At 42.0% G+C, this 18,969-nt stretch overlaps 1 protein-coding gene across 1 annotated transcript; it reads right to left on the reverse strand.

Moving 5' to 3' along the window:
• Positions 1-12,386: 12,386 nt before the first annotated feature.
• Positions 12,387-15,611, reverse strand: LOC113649320 (deoxycytidylate deaminase-like). Its single transcript, XM_047811898.1, has 5 exons — positions 15,512-15,611; positions 14,221-14,353; positions 13,825-13,941; positions 13,226-13,322; positions 12,387-12,577 (listed from the first exon to the last, which is right to left on the reverse strand). Exons 1-5 carry the CDS (start codon positions 15,560-15,562, stop codon positions 12,514-12,516), a joined length of 462 nt encoding a protein of 153 aa, XP_047667854.1. The 5' UTR covers positions 15,563-15,611; the 3' UTR covers positions 12,387-12,513.
• Positions 15,612-18,969: the final 3,358 nt, after the last annotated feature.

Raw genomic sequence — 18,969 nt, forward strand, 5'->3', positions numbered from 1 at the left:
AGTAATCCATTGAGGCTTGGTAAATTATAGAGTCTGAGTTTTTCCTGGGAACCCCACTGTCTTTATTTGCTCTATGTGTGTGGGGAAGCTTTGAGCCTTCTTTGCCAATGCTTGTAAATGTGGCTCCTGTGTCAATCAGGAATGGAGCCTGTACTTCATTTCCAATTCCCACCATAATTGTTGGTTCTTGTGCAGGATGCAATGGGGTGGTACACTGCACCAGCTTCCCCTCTGGCTTCTCTAAGCCTCTTCACATTCCCCCGGAGCTGGCCCCAGCCCATCCATTGGCCTGCTCAATTTCCAGCACCTTGTGTTATCATAGGCGCTTGCTGTATTCCTGTCTGCTTTCCTTGTTGAAGCATTGGGGCCGGCATGGGTTGCATTCCTTGATTTCCTTGGTTATCCATGGCTCCGCCTGGCATCCCATATGGCAAGTAGGGACAATCTTGCTTTAAGTGTTTTAAGTAATCGTTATTGCAATTCCAGCAACCAACTTCCTCCTTGTCCTCCTGTTCCCCAGGTAGGTCTTTGTGGAGGTTGTCTCCCTTGTCCTCCTCTCCCTCGATCTCTGCCTGGGCCCCAGCCACGCTGTTGAGGAGCCTATTGAAAGTTCATGGGTGATTCATTGAATATCCCATTGGATATGGCATCCCACCACTTGTGGGCAGTGCTGCCTGCCCTGCAGCTGGTGCAACCAGAACTGCTGCTTGTTTTGTGGTGTTTCCTTTTTGTCTACTTTAACCTTCTTCTCTTGTCTCTCTTATTTATTTCTCACCAGCTCCCCCAGCTGGGTTTTATGTAGTTGCACTGGCAGATCTTCTGCATTTTTCTTTGCTTCCCGTTTCCTTTTCCTGTGTAGCTCTGTGTGATGTATTACGTTGGCTTTGAACATGGCCCACGGCATAGTGTTCAGGCCCACTACTGTATCCAGCTGATCCTGTACTTCCACTGGGAGTGCCTGTTTTAACATGAGTTTGAACAGTGTCATGCTTGCCGGTGTCTCATCCCAGGGTGCTCCCATCTCGTCTCTCCATGAATCCTGGAGTTTCAATATAAATTGAGCAATTCCTTTTTCCTCCTCAAGTTTCATCTTTTCCACCTTTCCTGGATCAGCTCTAGTTGGGTACATATCTCTTAGCACATTCCATAAAGTATTCCTATAAGGTCCAAAGGCTATTCCATCTCCCCTCGGATCATCCGCTATTCTTTTCAGTTTAGCGTTGTCAAGCAGCTCTATCATTTTGGCTTTTCCGACAGTTTGGCATAGGATTGCCTTCAGATCACCTATGGCCAGGTGCTGTCCCGTAGTTTGTTCTTCGAATTTGGTGATCCACTTCTGTGCCCCATCACACATGTTCGGCAGCCTTTGTATTAATCCGGTGACATCCATAAACGTCCAGGGCACATAGTGGGCCTGCCTTCCTTTAACGATTAGGGGATATTGTGCTGCAGCTCCCAAGATCTCTTCCTCCTCATCTTCCTCCTCACTTGAATTTTCCCTTTTCTGGTCCTCCTTTTCCTCTCGTTGGCTCTGTGCTTGTGATCGTGTTGTTATATGTCGCTTTCCCTGTAGTACAGTCCATCTCAGGTGGTCTCGTCTTCCCCTTGAATAGGGCTTCATTTTCTCTGCTCGTACTTCTTCAGTCTTGGCCATTTTCTCCTCCTGCATCCGTAGCCGCTCTGCAACCCCCTTGCACCATGCAGTAGTTGTTTCTCCTTGGTCATGCTGCAGGCTTTCCAGTTTTTTGTTCGTACTCTCCTGTTCCACTTCTAATTCTTTTAACTTTAGCTCCAGTTGGGATGTTTGCCTTTTAAGCTCCCGTGCTGTCTCTGCTGTTTCTGCTGCTTCCTGGTTTTGTTTCACGGCTTCTTGGCTGGTCTGGTTAGTCTCCGGTTTTCCTTCACAGACCCATTTATCTTTGTCGTCCAATGGAGTTATTTTCACTGTTTTGTCTACTCTAGCCCACATTCCATCTACTTCTCTTCGTGGGGGGCAAATTTCATCACTGGTTATGCTCGTGCTCAATGTGTGGTGATCCCTTGACGTGCATGCTTCTTTTTCATCTGATGCTCTGGTTTTCCCTCCCTATATGGCTCTTGGTCCTTGTCCCGTCTTTCTCTAAGAGACTGATGCCCCATTAAGGACATTTGTTCCAACGTCCTACATAGCTTGCTCATATCCTCGAATTGTTGTGCTGGGGGGTACTTTGAATCCTGAGAGCGTACCCTAGGAGTACTGTGGGATTGCTGTTCCGGATCACGATGATGTTCTTGTAGCCATCGTTGTGTGAGATTTATTGCCTCAAGGTTTATGGGATCTTCCCACCACGATTCCTTTCCATCCTTCTCGGTGATTGCAGTTCCCTCTGAGCCTTTTGGCTGTACTGGTTTTGGGGTTTGGGGTTTTGGGTTGTCATGTTTGCTCCTAACCTCCTCTGTCTTTTTATCCTGGTCCTTTGAGGGAGGGGCACTGGGCTCCACTTGTTTTTGCTTCAAGTATTGTTCTCCTTTTTCTCCTTTTTCTCCAGTTCTTTCTCCGCTTCCCGTTGACATTTGCCGTATTAGGCCTTTGACTTGCCCACTTATGATTTCTAATTCTACTTCTCGTGTTTCACTTTCTTCACCCAACTGGAGGGATGGATATATCCCATGATATTCAGGCGTGCAATGTTCAGCATAAGACGGGGGTCGACGCTGTTCCTCACTTTCTCCCGACGGTGGGGGTGGGGCTGTAGCATTTTTTAACATACTCTGATCCTTCAACATACTCTGATCCTCCTTCAATTTTTCCTCCCTTCTCCGGTTTCCCTCCTGTTCAAACCAACTTACTATTTCCCACTTCCTCATTGTCTTGTCTGTGTTCTCCCATTTTACTTCTCCCCAACATTCTATCCTTTCCTTCATTTTCCTACATTTATTCTCGTCAAACGCCCCCCCCTCAGGCCACTGCAACTCCCCATGTGTCCTCTCATGCCATTTCTTCATGTATTTTCTAATATCTTTTTCAGCATCCTTGTGCTTTAATATTACCACCGCAGCAGGAGTGATTGAGTTCCCTTTCTCCATCACGCACCGTCGTCCAGCACCCGTTTCCAACAATACTTTCCAATTAACAGTTAATAATCGATTAAGTGTATTCAGTTTGTAGCCAGATGAGGAACTCCTACGTACACTAAAGTTATCAGATATAAGTGTATAAGCCTGTGTTCAGATGATAAGGTTACTCAATAATCACCATCGACGATAACGTGAATTAATAATAACTAATTACACTTGTACACTTGTAATTATAACAAGGTCCGTGACATCGCCCGGTATGGCGCAACCGGGCCCCACCCTGGAGCCAGGCCCGGGGTTGGGGCTCGCATGCGAGCGCCTGGTGGCCGGGTCTTACCCCACGGGGCCCGGCCGGGCTCAGCCCGAAGGAGCGACGTGGGGCCAATCTCCTGTGGGCCCACCACCTGCAGGAGAAACCGTAAGGGGCTGGTGCAATGTGGATTGGGTGGCAGTCGAAGGCGGGAGCCTCGGCGACCCAATCTCCGGACAAGGAATCTGACTCTAGGGACATGGAATGTCACCTCGCTGGGGGGGAAGGAGCCTGAGCTGGTGCGGGAGGTTGAGACATACCGACTAGAGATAGTTGGGCTCGCCTCCACACACAGCTTGGGCTCTGGAACCCAACTCCTCGAGAGAGGCTGGACTCTCTACTACTCTGGAGTTGCCCGCGGTGAGAGGCGGCGGGCTGGTGTGGGCTTGCTCATAGCCCCCCAGCTCAGCAGCCATGTGTTGGAGTTCACCCCGGTGAACGAGAGGGTCGTTTCCCTGTGCCTTCGGGTCGGGGAGAGGTCTCTCACTGTTATTTGTGCTTATGGGCCAAATGGCAGTGTAGAGTACCCGACCTTCTTGGCGTCTCTGGGAGGGGTGCTAGAAAGTGCCCCGACTGGGGACTCCGTCGTTCTACTGGGGGACTTCAACGCTCACGTGGGCAGCGACAGTGACACCTGGAGGGGCGTGATTGGGAGGAACGGCCCCCCCAAACTGAACCCGAGTGGTGTTCTGTTATTGGACTTCTGTGCTAGTCACAGTTTGTCCATAACAAACACCATGTTCAAGCATAAGGGTGTCCATCAGTACACATGGCACCAGGACACCCTAGGTCGGAAGTCGATGATCGACTTTGTGGTTGTTTCATCTGACCTCCGGCCGTATGTCTTGGACACTCGGGTAAAGAGAGGGGCGGAGCTGTCAACTGATCACCACCTGGTGGTGAGTTGGGTCCGATGGCAGGGGAGGAAGTTGGACAGACTTGGCAGACCCAAACGTACTGTGAGGGTCCGTTGGGAACGTTTGGCAGAGTCTCCTGTCAGAGAGATCTTCAACTCTCACCTCCGGCAGAGCTTCAACCAGATCCCAAGGGAGGTTGGAGACATTGAGTCCGAGTGGACCATGTTCTCCACCTCCATTGTTGATGCAGCCGCACGGAGCTGTGGCCGTAAGGTCTCCGGTGCCTGTCGTGGCGGCAATCCTCGAACCCGGTGGTGGACCCCGGAAGTAAGGGATGCCGTCAAGCTGAAGAAGGAGTCCTATCGAGCCTGGTTGGCTCGGGGGACTCCGGAGGCAGCTGATAGTTACCGGAGGGCCAAGCGAGCTTCAGCCCGGGTGGTTGCAGAGGCAAAAACTCGGGTCTGGGAGGAGTTCGGTGAGGCCATGGAGAAGGACTATCGGTTGGCCTCGAAGAAATTCTGGCAAACCGTCCGGCGTCTCAGGAAGGGGAAGCAGTGCCCTGCTCACACTGTTTACAGTGTTTTGTGGATCTGGAGAAGGCATTTGACTGTGTCCCTCGTGATGGCCTGTGGGGGGTGCTCTGGGAGTATGGGGTCCGGGGCCCTCTGTTAAGGGCTGTCCGGTCCCTATATGACCGGAGCAGGAGTTTGGTTCGCATTGCCGGGTGTAAGTCAGACTTGTTCCCGGTGCATGTTGGACTCCGGCAGGGCTGCCCTTTGTCACCGGTCCTGTTCATTATTTATATGGACAGGATTTCTAGGCGCAGTCGGGGGCCGGAGGGAGTCAGGTTTGGGGACCACAGGATTTCGTCTCTGCTCTTTGCAGATGATGTTGTCCTGTTGGCTTCTTCAAATCAGGACCTTCAGCATGCACTGGGACGGTTTGCAGCCGAGTGTGAAGCAGCGGGGATGAGAATCAGCACCTCCAAGTCCAAGGCCATGGTTCTCAGCCGGAAAAGGGTGGCTTGCCCTCTTCAGGTTGGTGGAGAGTTCCTGCCTCAAGTGGAGGAGTTTAAGTATCTTGGGGTCCTGTTCACGAGTGAGGGAAGGATGGAGCGGGAGATCGACAGGCGGATCGGTGTATCTTCCGCAGTGATGCGGTCGATATACCGATCTGTTGTGGTGAAGCGAGAGCTGAGCCGCAAGGCGAAGCTCTCTATTTACCAGTCGATCTATGTTCCTACCCTCACCTATGGCCATGAGCTTTGGGTCATGACCGAAAGGACAAGATCCCGGATACAGGCGGCCGAAATGAGTTTCCTTCCTCGGCTGGGCACACCCTTAGAGATAGGGTGAGGAGCTCAGTCACTCGGGAGGAGCTCAGAGTAGAGCCGCTGCTCCTCCACATTGAGAGGGGTCAGCTGAGGTGGCTCGGGCATCTGTTTCGGATGCCTCCTGGACGCCTCCCTGGGGAGGTGTTCCGGGCATGTCCAACCGGGAGGAGGCCCCGGGGAAGACCTAGGACACGCTGGAGGGACTATGTCTCTCGGCTGGCCTGGGAACGCCTCGGTATTCCCCCGGAAGAGCTGGAGGAAGTGTCTGGGGAGAGGGAAGTCTGGGCATCCCTGCTTAGACTGCTGCCCCCGCAACCCGGCCCCGGATAAGCGGTAGAAAATGGATGGATGGATGGATGGATAATTACACTTGTAACCAAAGACCTAAAAATATGAACCTTGATTAAGATGAATTACACTTGAGTAAAACATTAAAACTGACCCCAATAATTAAAAAATAAACAAATCAAAAACAACTTGAATTAAAATGACTAAATTAAACTTGATGATATTTTCTATGTTTCCCCTCCCCTAATTATTTTAATCCTAAACTGACTGTTCCTGTGCACTGTTTACAATGAGTGATGCAATTTCCCTCATCCACATCTGCATAATATGATGCACAACTGTGTGAAATATGAACCTATATGAAATATATGAAATATTCGTGGGAAAGTATAAGGATTTATAAAATTATAAAATTATAAAGAATTATAAAGAGATAGATTCGTACAGATAAAGATATATGTTCGTAGTCGTCTTATCTGTCTCCCTTTCTTTTTCTTATTCCTATTTAATCCTGCTGCTAATCTTGCTACTATAATAAAAACTTGTTAATAAAGACCACTAGGTGTCAGTCATGAGGTACTCTATGTTAATTGTAGATGTGGGAGGAACCGGGAGGTGTCAACACTTACAAGGGGCTGGGCGAGAAGTGGACGTGACGTAATAAAGACTTCTCCCTTAACTACGTATGTGTGTGCGGTGGGTGTGTGTGTGTGTGTGTGTGTGTGCGCACAAGTCACAAATTATCAAATTGTCAACCGAGATTAACGCCTAAACATGAGAAGCTCAAATAAGGTACGGCCCGTATTCTTTCTATTCTCCTTCTATTCTACTTACGACCAAGTATTCTATATGGCCATGTACTAACATACAAAGACTTGCAAATATTCAAAACATATACAGAAAATCATTCAAAACATCATTCAAAACATATACAGCACTTGAGCACACCACAACACTTAGTTGCACGATATATTACGATATATTACTCTGGTACTCTCCGTTGATTTGTTCACTATATAATTTACAAAAACACACATGCAAGTTTTTCCTTCACCTTCACTACTATGTCAAATTTAACCAACAGGAAGCTTCAAACCGTTACCCTGCTCCAAAACCAAAATTTCCCCGTTTTGATGAAGTGAAATGCATCGGTGCGCAACAGAGCAAACTCTCAGAACACAAACCACATTCACCACTCACCGTGCACTCACATTCAAACTCATACACATTCACACATACACATTCAACTTAGCGTAACAATCACTCAGTCACAACCACACGATTACATCCACACTCTTTTGGTCCTCTATTCATTCAGTACACATACAACATGCAACATGCAATACAATATAACATATACAATATACGACATACGATATAACACATATAATATATAAACTGTAAGGCTATGAATTCTTTTCACTCTACACGTTATCTCTACAGCCAGGTGCTTCCCTATTATCTAATATAAAAGCCTACTAACCAGCCTACTTCCTTCTGAGATTTTTTATTTCAGTACTTTACAACTCTTTGCACTTCCACACTTGTCAACTCCTAACTCACCGTTATCATAATCATCACTATCACTCCATACATCCACACATTCCTATTACCCTCATTACAATACAACCGATTTCCTCTTCCCCCTCTAATTATTTCTAATTATTGCCCTAACACTGTGAGGGGAACAGTACAGTCGCCTGTATTCATCAAATATCCGTCCTCCTGAATCGTCATTCAGTTCGACACATAAATACAAACACTGATACACATGTTTATCTCAAATACCCATGCACATCAACAAATACATATAGATACCCATGTATATCTCAAATACACATGCACATCGACAAACGGGACAAAACAAGGGGCCCCCCCGCCCTACCAAGCAGACCTGCCTCGCCGGACAGCGGTATCTAGGGCAACGCGTTTCCTTTTCCTTTACCTGCCCGTTCGGCCCCGGCGATGGATTATTATAGCACCCATCCCGGCAGTACGCGACAACCCCGCCCGTTCAGCCCCGGAGATGGATTAATATAGCACCCACCCCGGCGGTACGCGGCGATAAAAATATAAAAATTGTAAAAAACATATAAAATGACACACAAACACACACTGGTAGTGGCCAACTACCAAACCATGAACCCCATGAACCTGTCGGAACTCAGAGCCGGTCTCCAAGTCAACACATCACAGGGTGATCTCTTCTCTTAGGCCTTTAGTTAAATTTCACTGTTAACTCTATAATTACTACAAAAATACTGAGAAAACTCCTCAGACCTGGATGAGAATGAGCAAACTTCTTTATTGTGGTCAATCAGCCAACAAATTATAATTTGCCAAATTCAAAGTAACAAATTGCCAAATTCAAAGTAACAAATTGCCAAATTCAGAGTATCAAATTGCCAAATTCAAAGTATCAAATTGCCAAATTAGAAGTAACAAATTGCCAAATTAAAAGTAACAAATTGCCAAATTCAAAGTAACAAATGAAAACCCCCAAAAAGAGCATGTCATGCAAAATCAATCAAGAAAAACAAGAACTCTCGCGACGTCCTTGCAAAAATAAAAACCACCCACCTTGACCCGCGGACACGGGCATGCGCCCGCGCGCGCACGCGCCCCTACGCGCACACACACCTTCGCCCCCGAAGAACCAAAAAAAAAAAAACCTCAGATATCTTCTCAATATATACCCTGGCGCTCCTAGGAGCCCAGGTGCCATATCACCTTATTTACCGGAATCATCTCCTATGTTTTCTAAATACACTGACCCAATTTCCCCTTATTTCCCATTACCTTTCACCCATATGCCCATTTATGGATTTTCCTTCCCTTATTTTTCATGACCTCAGACTAAACACCTGGGCCTTCTTCAGTCTGCACAACAAGTTTATGAGCACCACATGCCCATATATGGATTCTCCTTCCTTTAGTTCTCAGGGCCTAGGTCTGTGGACCACTGTTTTTTTCATTCTACATAACATGTTATTGCTATGGACCAAGGTCTGAGAACCATGGTGTTCTTCATTTTCCATAACAATTTATGAGCTAAGGTCTGGGAACAATGGTATTTTCCCTTCTACATAACAAGTTGTTATTACAAATGTGCTTTATACTTGGGCCTAAATGGGCCTAATACTTTACTTTGGTTATAGTATTGTAAGGAATAATATTTTAATTATTTCTACTAAGATTTTTTTCCAACAAACCTTTAAATCTTTAAATCTTCCCCAAAACCTCGAACCCTTTAAATCTACCCAAAAACCCAAAACCGTTAATTTTCCCACAAAACCCAAAAACCAAAACCGAAACCAACTTAGTTGCTACAGTATTTCCTATTTCTCATCCAGCTCTTATTAATTATTATATTTTCATAAAAGTCCACTATATTTTTTATTCCTATTTTCTTTTTCTTTTGTGAAAGTTCTTGACTTCGAGGGCAGTTGTCCGCATACCTCATCAGGGCCACTCCTCCCACGTCAGGCCACAGATTCACTCTACACAGACTTTCGGATATAACAGGCGTCTGCTTACCGTAATGTTATGGCCGGCCTCTGTAACCCTCCTGAGAGAGTGGTCCTGATTCCGGGCGCAGATCACACTATCCCTTGCGAAGTCCCATCTGGGGTGCCATTAATGTCGGAAATTTTTTGGAGAGCCACCCTCCAAGTGGACATATGCCAGGGGTGAATTACAGCCAAATTAATAGTCAATAATAGATCATAGTCAATAATAGTCTTTCACACTTAATACTAAAATAATTATACTTAACACTAATTTTATAATACTTAATTATTAATACTTAATACTTAATACTAATTAATTAATCACACTTTAAACTTTATACTTAATACTATTTGAATTTGAATAATAAGAAAACTTTCCAGACCTGGATGAGAATGAGCAAAACTCTTTATTGGTGCTGATCAGCCACTGCTTCCATTGAGCTCAAGGAGGAAAAACTTCTAAGTCGAAAGTATCAAAGAAAAAACTCAAACAGTGCATCCCCATGCCACCCAAAAAGTTCCCCCACAAAAAAGCAAGCAAGCAGGAGCAAGAGCGCCCCCTCCAAAGGAATCTCCTCAATATATACCCTGGCACCTCTAGATGCGTCTATACCTTCTTACGTCAATCCACCTGACCCGTCTGACTTTTCTCCTGACACTACAGAATTACAGAATTGCCCGTGGCCCCCCTGCCTCATTTCCCCGAAAAACAAGTCTGCCCTTTTACCGAAAATTAAGTCTGGCCTGTTGTTGTTCCCTCCGACTTTCTGAACTTCTGTGTTACTAAAAATATGCTGCGTTGACAAAACTATTGTCCAATCTCACCAATCTCCCTTTATACAATTACAATGAGTGAGTTTCTGTTTTGTATATGATGTTTTGTATATGATGAGTTTATGTTTTGTATATGATGATTTGATATGATATGATTTCTCCGGATTATATGCCCTTATACACATATACACACACATATATATACATACACACATACACACATACATATACATATATATATACAAAATGATTACCTGTATTGTATACCTATACTACATGATTACCTGTGTTAGTACTATGATTATCTGTATTGTACGCCTATACTATGTATGGTTATCATGACAATCACCTATAACCTATTCGCCCTACACTAAATTAATCACTTCTCTACATATAACCTAAAGATATTAAAGATATAACTAATCAGCACAGTGATAATACTCAATTCCGCAATCACCTACCATCCCTATGATATAGGAGTTCTGATTTATGATATGATTAATATGATTATGACATTAGCAGTAGTTGACTTACAAGTAGGGTTTTTTATCTGGTTATTAGACATACTGCAATATTCCTTAAGCTAAGCTTTTGCATTTTATAATGTTGTTTTGCATATATGTGGAGATCTGTTTATGCTGACTCCTTAAATTTGCTAGACTTATGATCTCAGTCTGTCTTGTTTGTCCAGACTGGGCCTGCACATGCATTCTATTTTAAGCCTTAGTTCCTCTGTTCTCTCCTAAAGGACAGGTTCCCCTTCTTCTTGTTTTTCTCAAATTCTCAGAGTTTATAACTTCAATAAACCCAATAAACCACCTTATTTCTGTTAACACTTGTCTCGAGGTATCTAACACTATATATATACATATATTATATTATAATCATATAACTCATATAGCTCAACACTATTACAATATCTGGCCTACCCCCATATGTCCTACAACATCAGTTGTAATAGTTCATATAATAAGAGCACATATCAAGATTTTTTCCAACAACATAACTTTAAAAATGGCGAGTTTGACAAAAAATGCCTTTGAGTTTCTTAAGGTAAAACATCCAGTGATCCCTGTAATTTACACACTCCCTAAAATCCACAAGGGCTTAAATATCCCTCCAAGGCAGAGATATTCAACTAAAATTTAAAGAGGTCCAGACCGTCCAGTAAGAGAAAATTTCTTGAAGCAAAGGTCTGAGTGGAAATGTTTGTTCAAAAAATTTTTTTTGTCGTCTCATAATTAGGGTTGCCACCCGTCCCGTGAAATAGGGAATCGTCCCGTATTTATAGGCAAAATGACGCGTCCCGTATCAAAGCAATACGGGACGCGATTTGTCCCGTATTTTACATAGGTCCACATTATACAGCATCCCATGCAAATCACCCCACCCGCATTGTGTGGAGACGCGTCCTTTTCTGCCCCTGATTGGGTAATACTCGTTGCCATATTTGGTTTGATTGGTTTGTTTTAGGGTTACGGGCCGTGAATCACGGCCAATCAAAGTCAGAGGAGGGCGGGACGCCGCCTCGCCGTGTCTTTTGACAGAGTCATAGTGACAGCAAATCCATATTAAACGATGGCATCTGATACACTGATATACATCCACTGATGTTATTATGTTCGTGATCTTCATGGAAGATCTTTGTTTGCAAGTTATAATTAAGTTATGGATCTGTTAATTTAATAATAAGAATAAAATATGGTTTCGCATCTCACAAGTTCCTCCAAAAGCTTATTTTTTGTGTTCTCAGTCACACTTTGTTGGCGTATATTTATTATTGTCATATCTGTGTATTCAATATGACCACTTAAGTTGTGATAGTGAGAGACTGAGTGCATCTGTTCACACTGATTTCAATAGCAGATATCTTATTATAATGTCCATTGGTATCAATCTTAATATTTTTATGAATACATGTTGTAAATTATGATATACCACCACTGGCACGCCATCGGGACTGTGGTCATAGTGGCCTCGAGGGGTGTGGCCCCTGCTGCGGCAGGCGTCCCTTATTTTTCTGTATTGAACGTGCCAACACTACTCATAATGGTATTTCACAATGCCTCATTGACACAGACACTCTGCTGAAGTGTGACATGTGTAGTGTGAAATGTCTCCATTGTATTGTACTGTATAGAATGTGCTACAACACATTTTATTGTGTGTTCTGTCTTGTGTGTGTGTGTGTGTGTGTGTGTGTGTAAGCCATATATTTAAAACACCAAATAAAATAAAGCAAATCCACTGTGGATGATTAAATATTTATTTAAAATTAAAATCTAGTGAACATCACTAGGATTTTTCCCCTCAGTATTTTGGGAACCTTAAATGTTTTAGTAATATTCAGTATTTCAGCGGCGAAGAGCTCCGTCCTGGTCTTATTCACTCAGCAAAGGGATCGATGGAGTTCAGCAAGTCAGCGACCTCCTGCTTTAAGTGAAACTGCCTACAAACACAAAACAAAATAAATTTTGTCTATTTTTCTTGTAATCTAGACTTCAGCTTGACACAGTGGCTGAAACGTCACTACATTTACATTACATTTATATTTATGCCCTTTTCCAGAGTGATGGTCTTGGGTTCCTTGTTTTGACTAGTTGACTAGTTTGACTAGTTCCTTGTTGTTCTGATGTCGTCTGTTTATAGAGAAAGACTGATGACTCTTTTGGATTTATCTACACAACACACACTACCAGATATGTACACACATGAACATATATTGCTTATACACACTCAGATTTACACATCTGCACTTTACTCCTAACACTCATACTCTATGTATATAACTATATAAATAACTTTTCAGTTGAATTTTCTTTTTCCTCCATGGAAAAAATGTACTTCCAAACTAGCTACAGAATAAGCAGAAAAGCTTTTTCACTTTCTGACAAAAGGGGAGAGTTTTTAATTAAGTGATCTTTAGTGGTTTATATGAAAATTCCTGTCATTAAAATGTTATACATAAATGTTAATCATTGCTGTTATGTAGCAAGGAAAATATGACTTGCAGAAACACATGTAATTAAGATTGCTCAAAATTACACACACACACACGCACACACACGCACACACACACACGTTTGTGGAGACTCACCTTTGCCCAAGAATTAACCCCTTCAGCATTCGGTCAGAAGCTATTGTTTCTACTCTTTCAGCGTATTTATTGGATAAATAAACCACCTCTTTTATACCTGTAGTGGAAATAAAGATTGATTTTAAACAGACAGACAAGGTGTGAGGTGTGTGTGTGTGTGTGTTTGTGGTGTGTGAGGTGTGTGTGTGTGGTGTGTGTTTGGGGGTTTGTGTGGGGTGTGTGTGTCTGTGTGTGTGTGGTGTGTGTTTGGGGGTTTGTGTGGTGTGTATGTGTGTGTGTTGTGTATGTGTGTGCGGTGTGTGTGTGTACGTGTGTGCTCAGGGGTTTGTGTGAGGTGTGTGTGTGTGTGTGTGTGTGTGTGTGAGGTGTGTGTGGTGTGTGTGAGGTGTGTGTGAGGTTTGTGTGAGGTGTGTGGTGTGTGTGAGGTGTGAGTGTGGTGTGTGGTGTTTGTGTGTGTGTGTGTGAGGTGTGTGTGGTGTGTGTGAGGTGTGTGTGAGGTTTGTGTGAGGTGTGTGGTGTGTGTGAGGTGTGAGTGTGGTGTGTGTGGTGTTTGTGTGTGTGTGTGTGTGTGTGTGTGTGTGTGTGTGTGTGTGTGTTACCTGATTGGATGATGACCTTAGCACACTCGTTACAGGGAAACAGAGTGACGTACATGGTGCATCCTTTCACATCCACTGAGGTTTTATTCATGATGGCATTCAGCTCCGCATGACACACTGGAACCAACAGGAAGATGATAAAAATAATAGATTTTTAGATTTTTAATAGATTTTTTTAATAAATAAATCAGCACTTTGTAAGATCTTGGACTGGAGATATTTGAATCTTGAAGTACAGATCTGTGACTAATTTGTGTTGAAGTTCTGGATGTAGACCTCCCTCTTACCCTGAGAGATGGTGGGACCAGTCGAGCAGTGCTGGTAGAACTGGACGGTGAATTCACAAACACTACAGAGAATAAAGTCAAACCTAACATTTTAAAGCATTAAACTCACCGTACAGGTGTTTATTCTCCAGTTTGTCCTCAGCATCACGCGCCCATGGAAACTTATCCTCACAGCCATCGGGCATTTTGTTGAAACCGACTCCAACAATTTTTCTCTCCTCATTTACGATGCACGCACCCACCTAGAATTAACATTAAATCTAACAGGTCATAATTACATAAAAAAAAATTAAAATAGCAGCAAGGAATTTAACAACCATCAGCCTCTGAGCCTCAGACAATCTATAAAGACCCTGTGAAGGTGTGAAATTCAGACATCTTCAGTAGGTTGGTGAAGAGATTGTAGATGAAAAACTCTAGGGTTAGGGTTAGATCTAAGAATTTCCTCTTAGAAAGTTCTTTTTCTTGTACATATTTGAAAAAACCCAATTGTACCACATCAATACTCTCAAGATGAATTTAAAGCATGTTTGTGTTTGGCCGATCTTTGATTTGCCCACATGCCCTCGGCATGACTAATGTGTGTAGGAAAGATAAAAACTAGAAAGTGAAACCGGAGGAAACCCCAGAGGCACCAACAATAAACCCCCGAGGCACCAACAATAATTTACTTCATTTAATTACTGAGAGAAATGATCCAACATTACATGTCTGTGACTGGCAGAAATATGTGGACCTTTACTTTCAGTATCTGCTGTAAGCCCTCGTGCAGCCATAAACTGTAAGTAAAGTTTCTGTAACTTTTAAAAAAAAAATTAAATACAATTATATTCAGTAATAAAATAACCAAGTATAATATATTTGTCTGATCTGTTTGATTGTGTTCACTTTGTCTGCTTTTATGATGTGGGATGTGGTAGCTCAGTGGTTAAGGTGTTGGGCTACTGATCAGAAGGTCACGGGTTCGAACCCCAGGTCCACCAAGCTGCCACTGCTGGGCCCCTGAGCAAGGCCCTTAACCCTCAGTTGCTCAGTTGTAAGTCACTCTGGATAAGGGTGTCTGCTAAATGCCGTAAATGTAAATGTAAATGTAAATGTTTTAGGAAAATCTGATGATGTTATGAATCATATGTTTGTAGAAATATAGGAATTTCTAAAGGTTTCACAAACCTTCAGGTGACACTGTATATGACTGAATACCACACAACTGTCTTGGCAAATAGTGTTAACATGAAGGACTGTGGGTAATTTGTCACACTGTTTCCAAAATAAGGAAAAGCAAAATTGTTTTAATTCTGTGAACAGAGACTGAAAGTATGGACACATTTTGTCCTTGTGGACCTCACAGTAATAATACAGGAATATTTCAAGCGCTGCATTTAAGACAATGTGTCTGATACCTTTGTGTTAGGATCAGGGCTCTTCTTAGAAAACATCAGAGCAACAGCCATGTAAAACACCTCGTCATCATATTGCTCATGTGTCCTGTAGAGGGTTGGAGAAAAGAGAGATCGAGTTACAGTGAAGGGAGAAAAGGATTTTGTCCCTTTTTTCTGTTTTTTTACTTAATATACCTCCAGTGCATTTACACACTCTAAATAGATGCACTGTTGTTTGACTCTGTATTTATAAAGATTATTTAAGTGGTTAAAAGAAGGCAATGTGTGACAATGAAAAGTAGGAGCCTGGTTTGGATTATGTATGCACACTGAACTCCTTCATACATTGTCAAAATAATGATGTGATGGTTTACAAAGATAAAGATCAATGGAATGTTGTTGTAACCATTAAAAATCAATGTAACAAAAAAAAGTAATCAATTTACAGCTGTAGCATCTGGTACAGGTCATTTAGATTCCAGGTCCCAGGCACCCTAAACTTCGGCATCTAATCTTCTATCAACCGATGAGCAACCCAGTTTTATACACAGATAATGACTGGAGACCACACAAAGACCAAATAAACCCATGCGGCTTCTCTGATTGAACTGATAGGGGCCCTCAACCAGAACACACACACACACACACACACACACACACACACACACACACACACACACACACACAACACAATGAGACATTCCTTTAACTAATAAAACAAGTAGATAAGACACTCTAAGATTCTTATTCTTATAACCCTGCTGTAATGTGTTTCTTCTTTTAAGGCTTGCCTGACTTAAAATGATTTGCTATTTACTTTCCTGACAAGGGTGTATTTTATTTATGTGTCAGAAAACAACATTGTATTTAACATCAGTTATACTCTAATTACTGATCATGGCATGTTAATGTATACCTGTTCTAATGCTGTATGCCCCTTTAAGGTCTGATGTCAGAATGTATACGAAGCTATCGTTTTCTTTTTACTTCCCTAATGAAAGTACATTTTGTTTTGTGTTTCATTTCTGTTTCTTTGCTTTTATAAGAACACAATATCGTATTAACATCAGTTACCCTTCGATTACTGATCTGTGTATGTAATGTACCACTGCCTTTATACCGTCATTACCCTTCATGTTTAGTATCCAAATGACCACAAAATTATCGGTTACTCGTTTTTCAAACAATGGTGTATTTTATTTGAGCACGAAAGGTGCCATACCATCTTAATACACCTTGGATAAAACTTTAAAGTCATCTAAATGTTTGATAGCTAAACCACGCCCACAGACACCTGAAACAAAGGGAGTTTTTCTTGGCCGTAGTATTGGCCATCTCCCCAAAGATGGGTGGAGTTCGCGACCTTTAAATTGTCACAAACACCACCAATCCGTGGTCAGACTTTCGGAACAGCTTGGAGACGACTCCATCTTCCTTCAAAGAAGTTCCAGCAAGCTTCACTTCCAAGAACGACAACTGCTCTGATCTTCAGGAGAACTTGGAAGAACGTCTGACCCCACCCTATATGACATTTCAGAGATTTCTCCGGACTCTTGTGCAGTAAGCCAATGCAAGTAACCGTTTCCTTTACCAACCAATCTAGATGCGTATTTTAAGTATGAACCTTGTATTGCATCTTAAGGTGAATTTAAGTTTGCGGTGACGATTTCCCAGTTAGGGTGTGATTAATTTTTTAGTCTAAGCTTGCCATTCCTTTCCTTCCTTTCTCTAATTTCTTCTTTCCAGTCTCTTCCTCCCTTTCCCCAATTTTAAATTATTTTGTGTTATTTTATTTTCATCTTTGTTTTCTCTATTTCTTTTGTTTGTTTGTGTAGTTAATTTTATGTTGTGTTTGTCTCATTCATTAAATTCCATATTTTTGTGCACACAAGTGATTGTCTCTGAGTATTGCTCACAAATTAAGGTACATGCAACATCTGGTCTGAACTACATGCTCTATTAAGTTAATTTAATTTAAATTACGGTATAAAGTAAAAGGGAAGTGAATCTTTCTTGGCCGGGAAGATACCACCGTCATAGAATTAATAAAGGTTACACGGCCTGTTTGCCGGACGAACAGACCAAATAAGTGTAACGTTAATTCCATTACCGTTAATTTCAACTTAGGTTAAAATATTTATTAGTCACTATAACGCGTTATAATTACTCATAAATATTTACCTTGCTTCGCAAGCCAAAATCGCTACACAGCATACAAAATGGATGTTAAAAATGGATGTTTTAAGCGTTCTGTATTGTTTATGAATAAATACTTTTTGTTAATTTTTACAACGTGCGTATACAATGGAATTTGATATTTGCAATGAACATTACATGGGGAAATCCCGATTATCACCCCCTTGTTCAACAACAGGTTTCGGTTTCATATTTCCAATAAAGTGAAATTATAATGCTAAAGCAAACAAAGTTTCCTAAACTATTGCATGCTAATGACTTTGAGGCTAGAGTTTGAAGAAGCTATTTTTCTGTGCAGGCGTAGTTGAGCATAAAAACAAAAACATTTTAGTGAAATGTAAGCTGTGTCTTTCTGGTTCGAAGGTCCTATCTACTGCGATAAACTGCAACTCCAATCTGGAGGTAGAAACTACATGCCTCGACGAAACTAGAAGCTAACCCTGTGTCGGTGGACACATTCGAAATGAGTCAAGCTCCTCCAGCAAACAACAGCCACTAGATTTTTACTGGACTGTTAGCAGGGACAGATTTGTGTTTGTATAGCCCGTAACGCATAAAAGGGCATCAATGGGAACATTAAAGAACGTTCTTTAAAAAGTAACTAAAAAGTTACATTTAACAGTAACGCGTTACTTTTTGGTGTAAATAATCAACAAAGTAATTGAGTTTGTAATTGACTTTTTGAATGAAGTAACTAGTAACTATAACTAGTTACTATTTTTTAGTTACTAGCACAACACTGGTTGTTAGTAATAATGATCATAAAGCCACAAGAAGAATATCAATTCATACATACTGTAAATATATTTTTCATTACTGGAGAATTTATCTCCATGTCACTGTAACTCTCCAGAAGAAAATACTACTATAAATGTAGTTAATGTGCATATTTACAGAAAATTATTATATCCACAAGTTTGCTGTTTTTTCTGTCTGACCATGTAACAATAAACTTGTACAATGTGCTGTTGCTGCACATGAGCTATCGTAAAGAACGGGACAGGACCATAAATAAATGAATAAACAAACAAACAAACAAACAAATAAATAAATAAATCACTGACATAAAATGCCCCAAATAAATAAAGATAAAATACACAAACAATGAAACTCCTGAGTTCACTTTCCTCTATTAACAGCATACAGTCAAACTCTCTCTGATTCATTCTCTGTCTCTGACTCACTCTTTCCACTTGTACTTTACAAATTCTACTTGAACACTGAGGAATATTTAATGTATATTGACATTTACGTTTATAGCAGTAAGCAGACATCTTTAACTA

This window comes from Tachysurus fulvidraco, chromosome 4, assembly GCF_022655615.1.
Source record: "Tachysurus fulvidraco isolate hzauxx_2018 chromosome 4, HZAU_PFXX_2.0, whole genome shotgun sequence".
NCBI classification, from domain to species: domain Eukaryota; kingdom Metazoa; phylum Chordata; class Actinopteri; order Siluriformes; family Bagridae; genus Tachysurus; species Tachysurus fulvidraco.

What these genes read in the sequence shown, in the direction of transcription:
- LOC113649320 (XM_047811898.1), bottom strand. Translation starts at nt 15,562, where the DNA reads ATGGCTGTTGCTCTGATGTTTTCTAAGAAGAGCCCTGATCCTAACACA. An exon ending in GCCCTGATCCTAACACAAAG is followed by an intron (nt 14,354 to 15,511) that starts GTATCAGACACA and finishes TGTTAATTCTAG; the next exon opens with GTGGGTGCGTGCATCGTAAA. An exon ending in TAAGGTCATCATCCAATCAG is followed by an intron (nt 13,323 to 13,824) that starts GTAACACACACA and finishes TTTCCACTACAG; the next exon opens with GTATAAAAGAGGTGGTTTAT.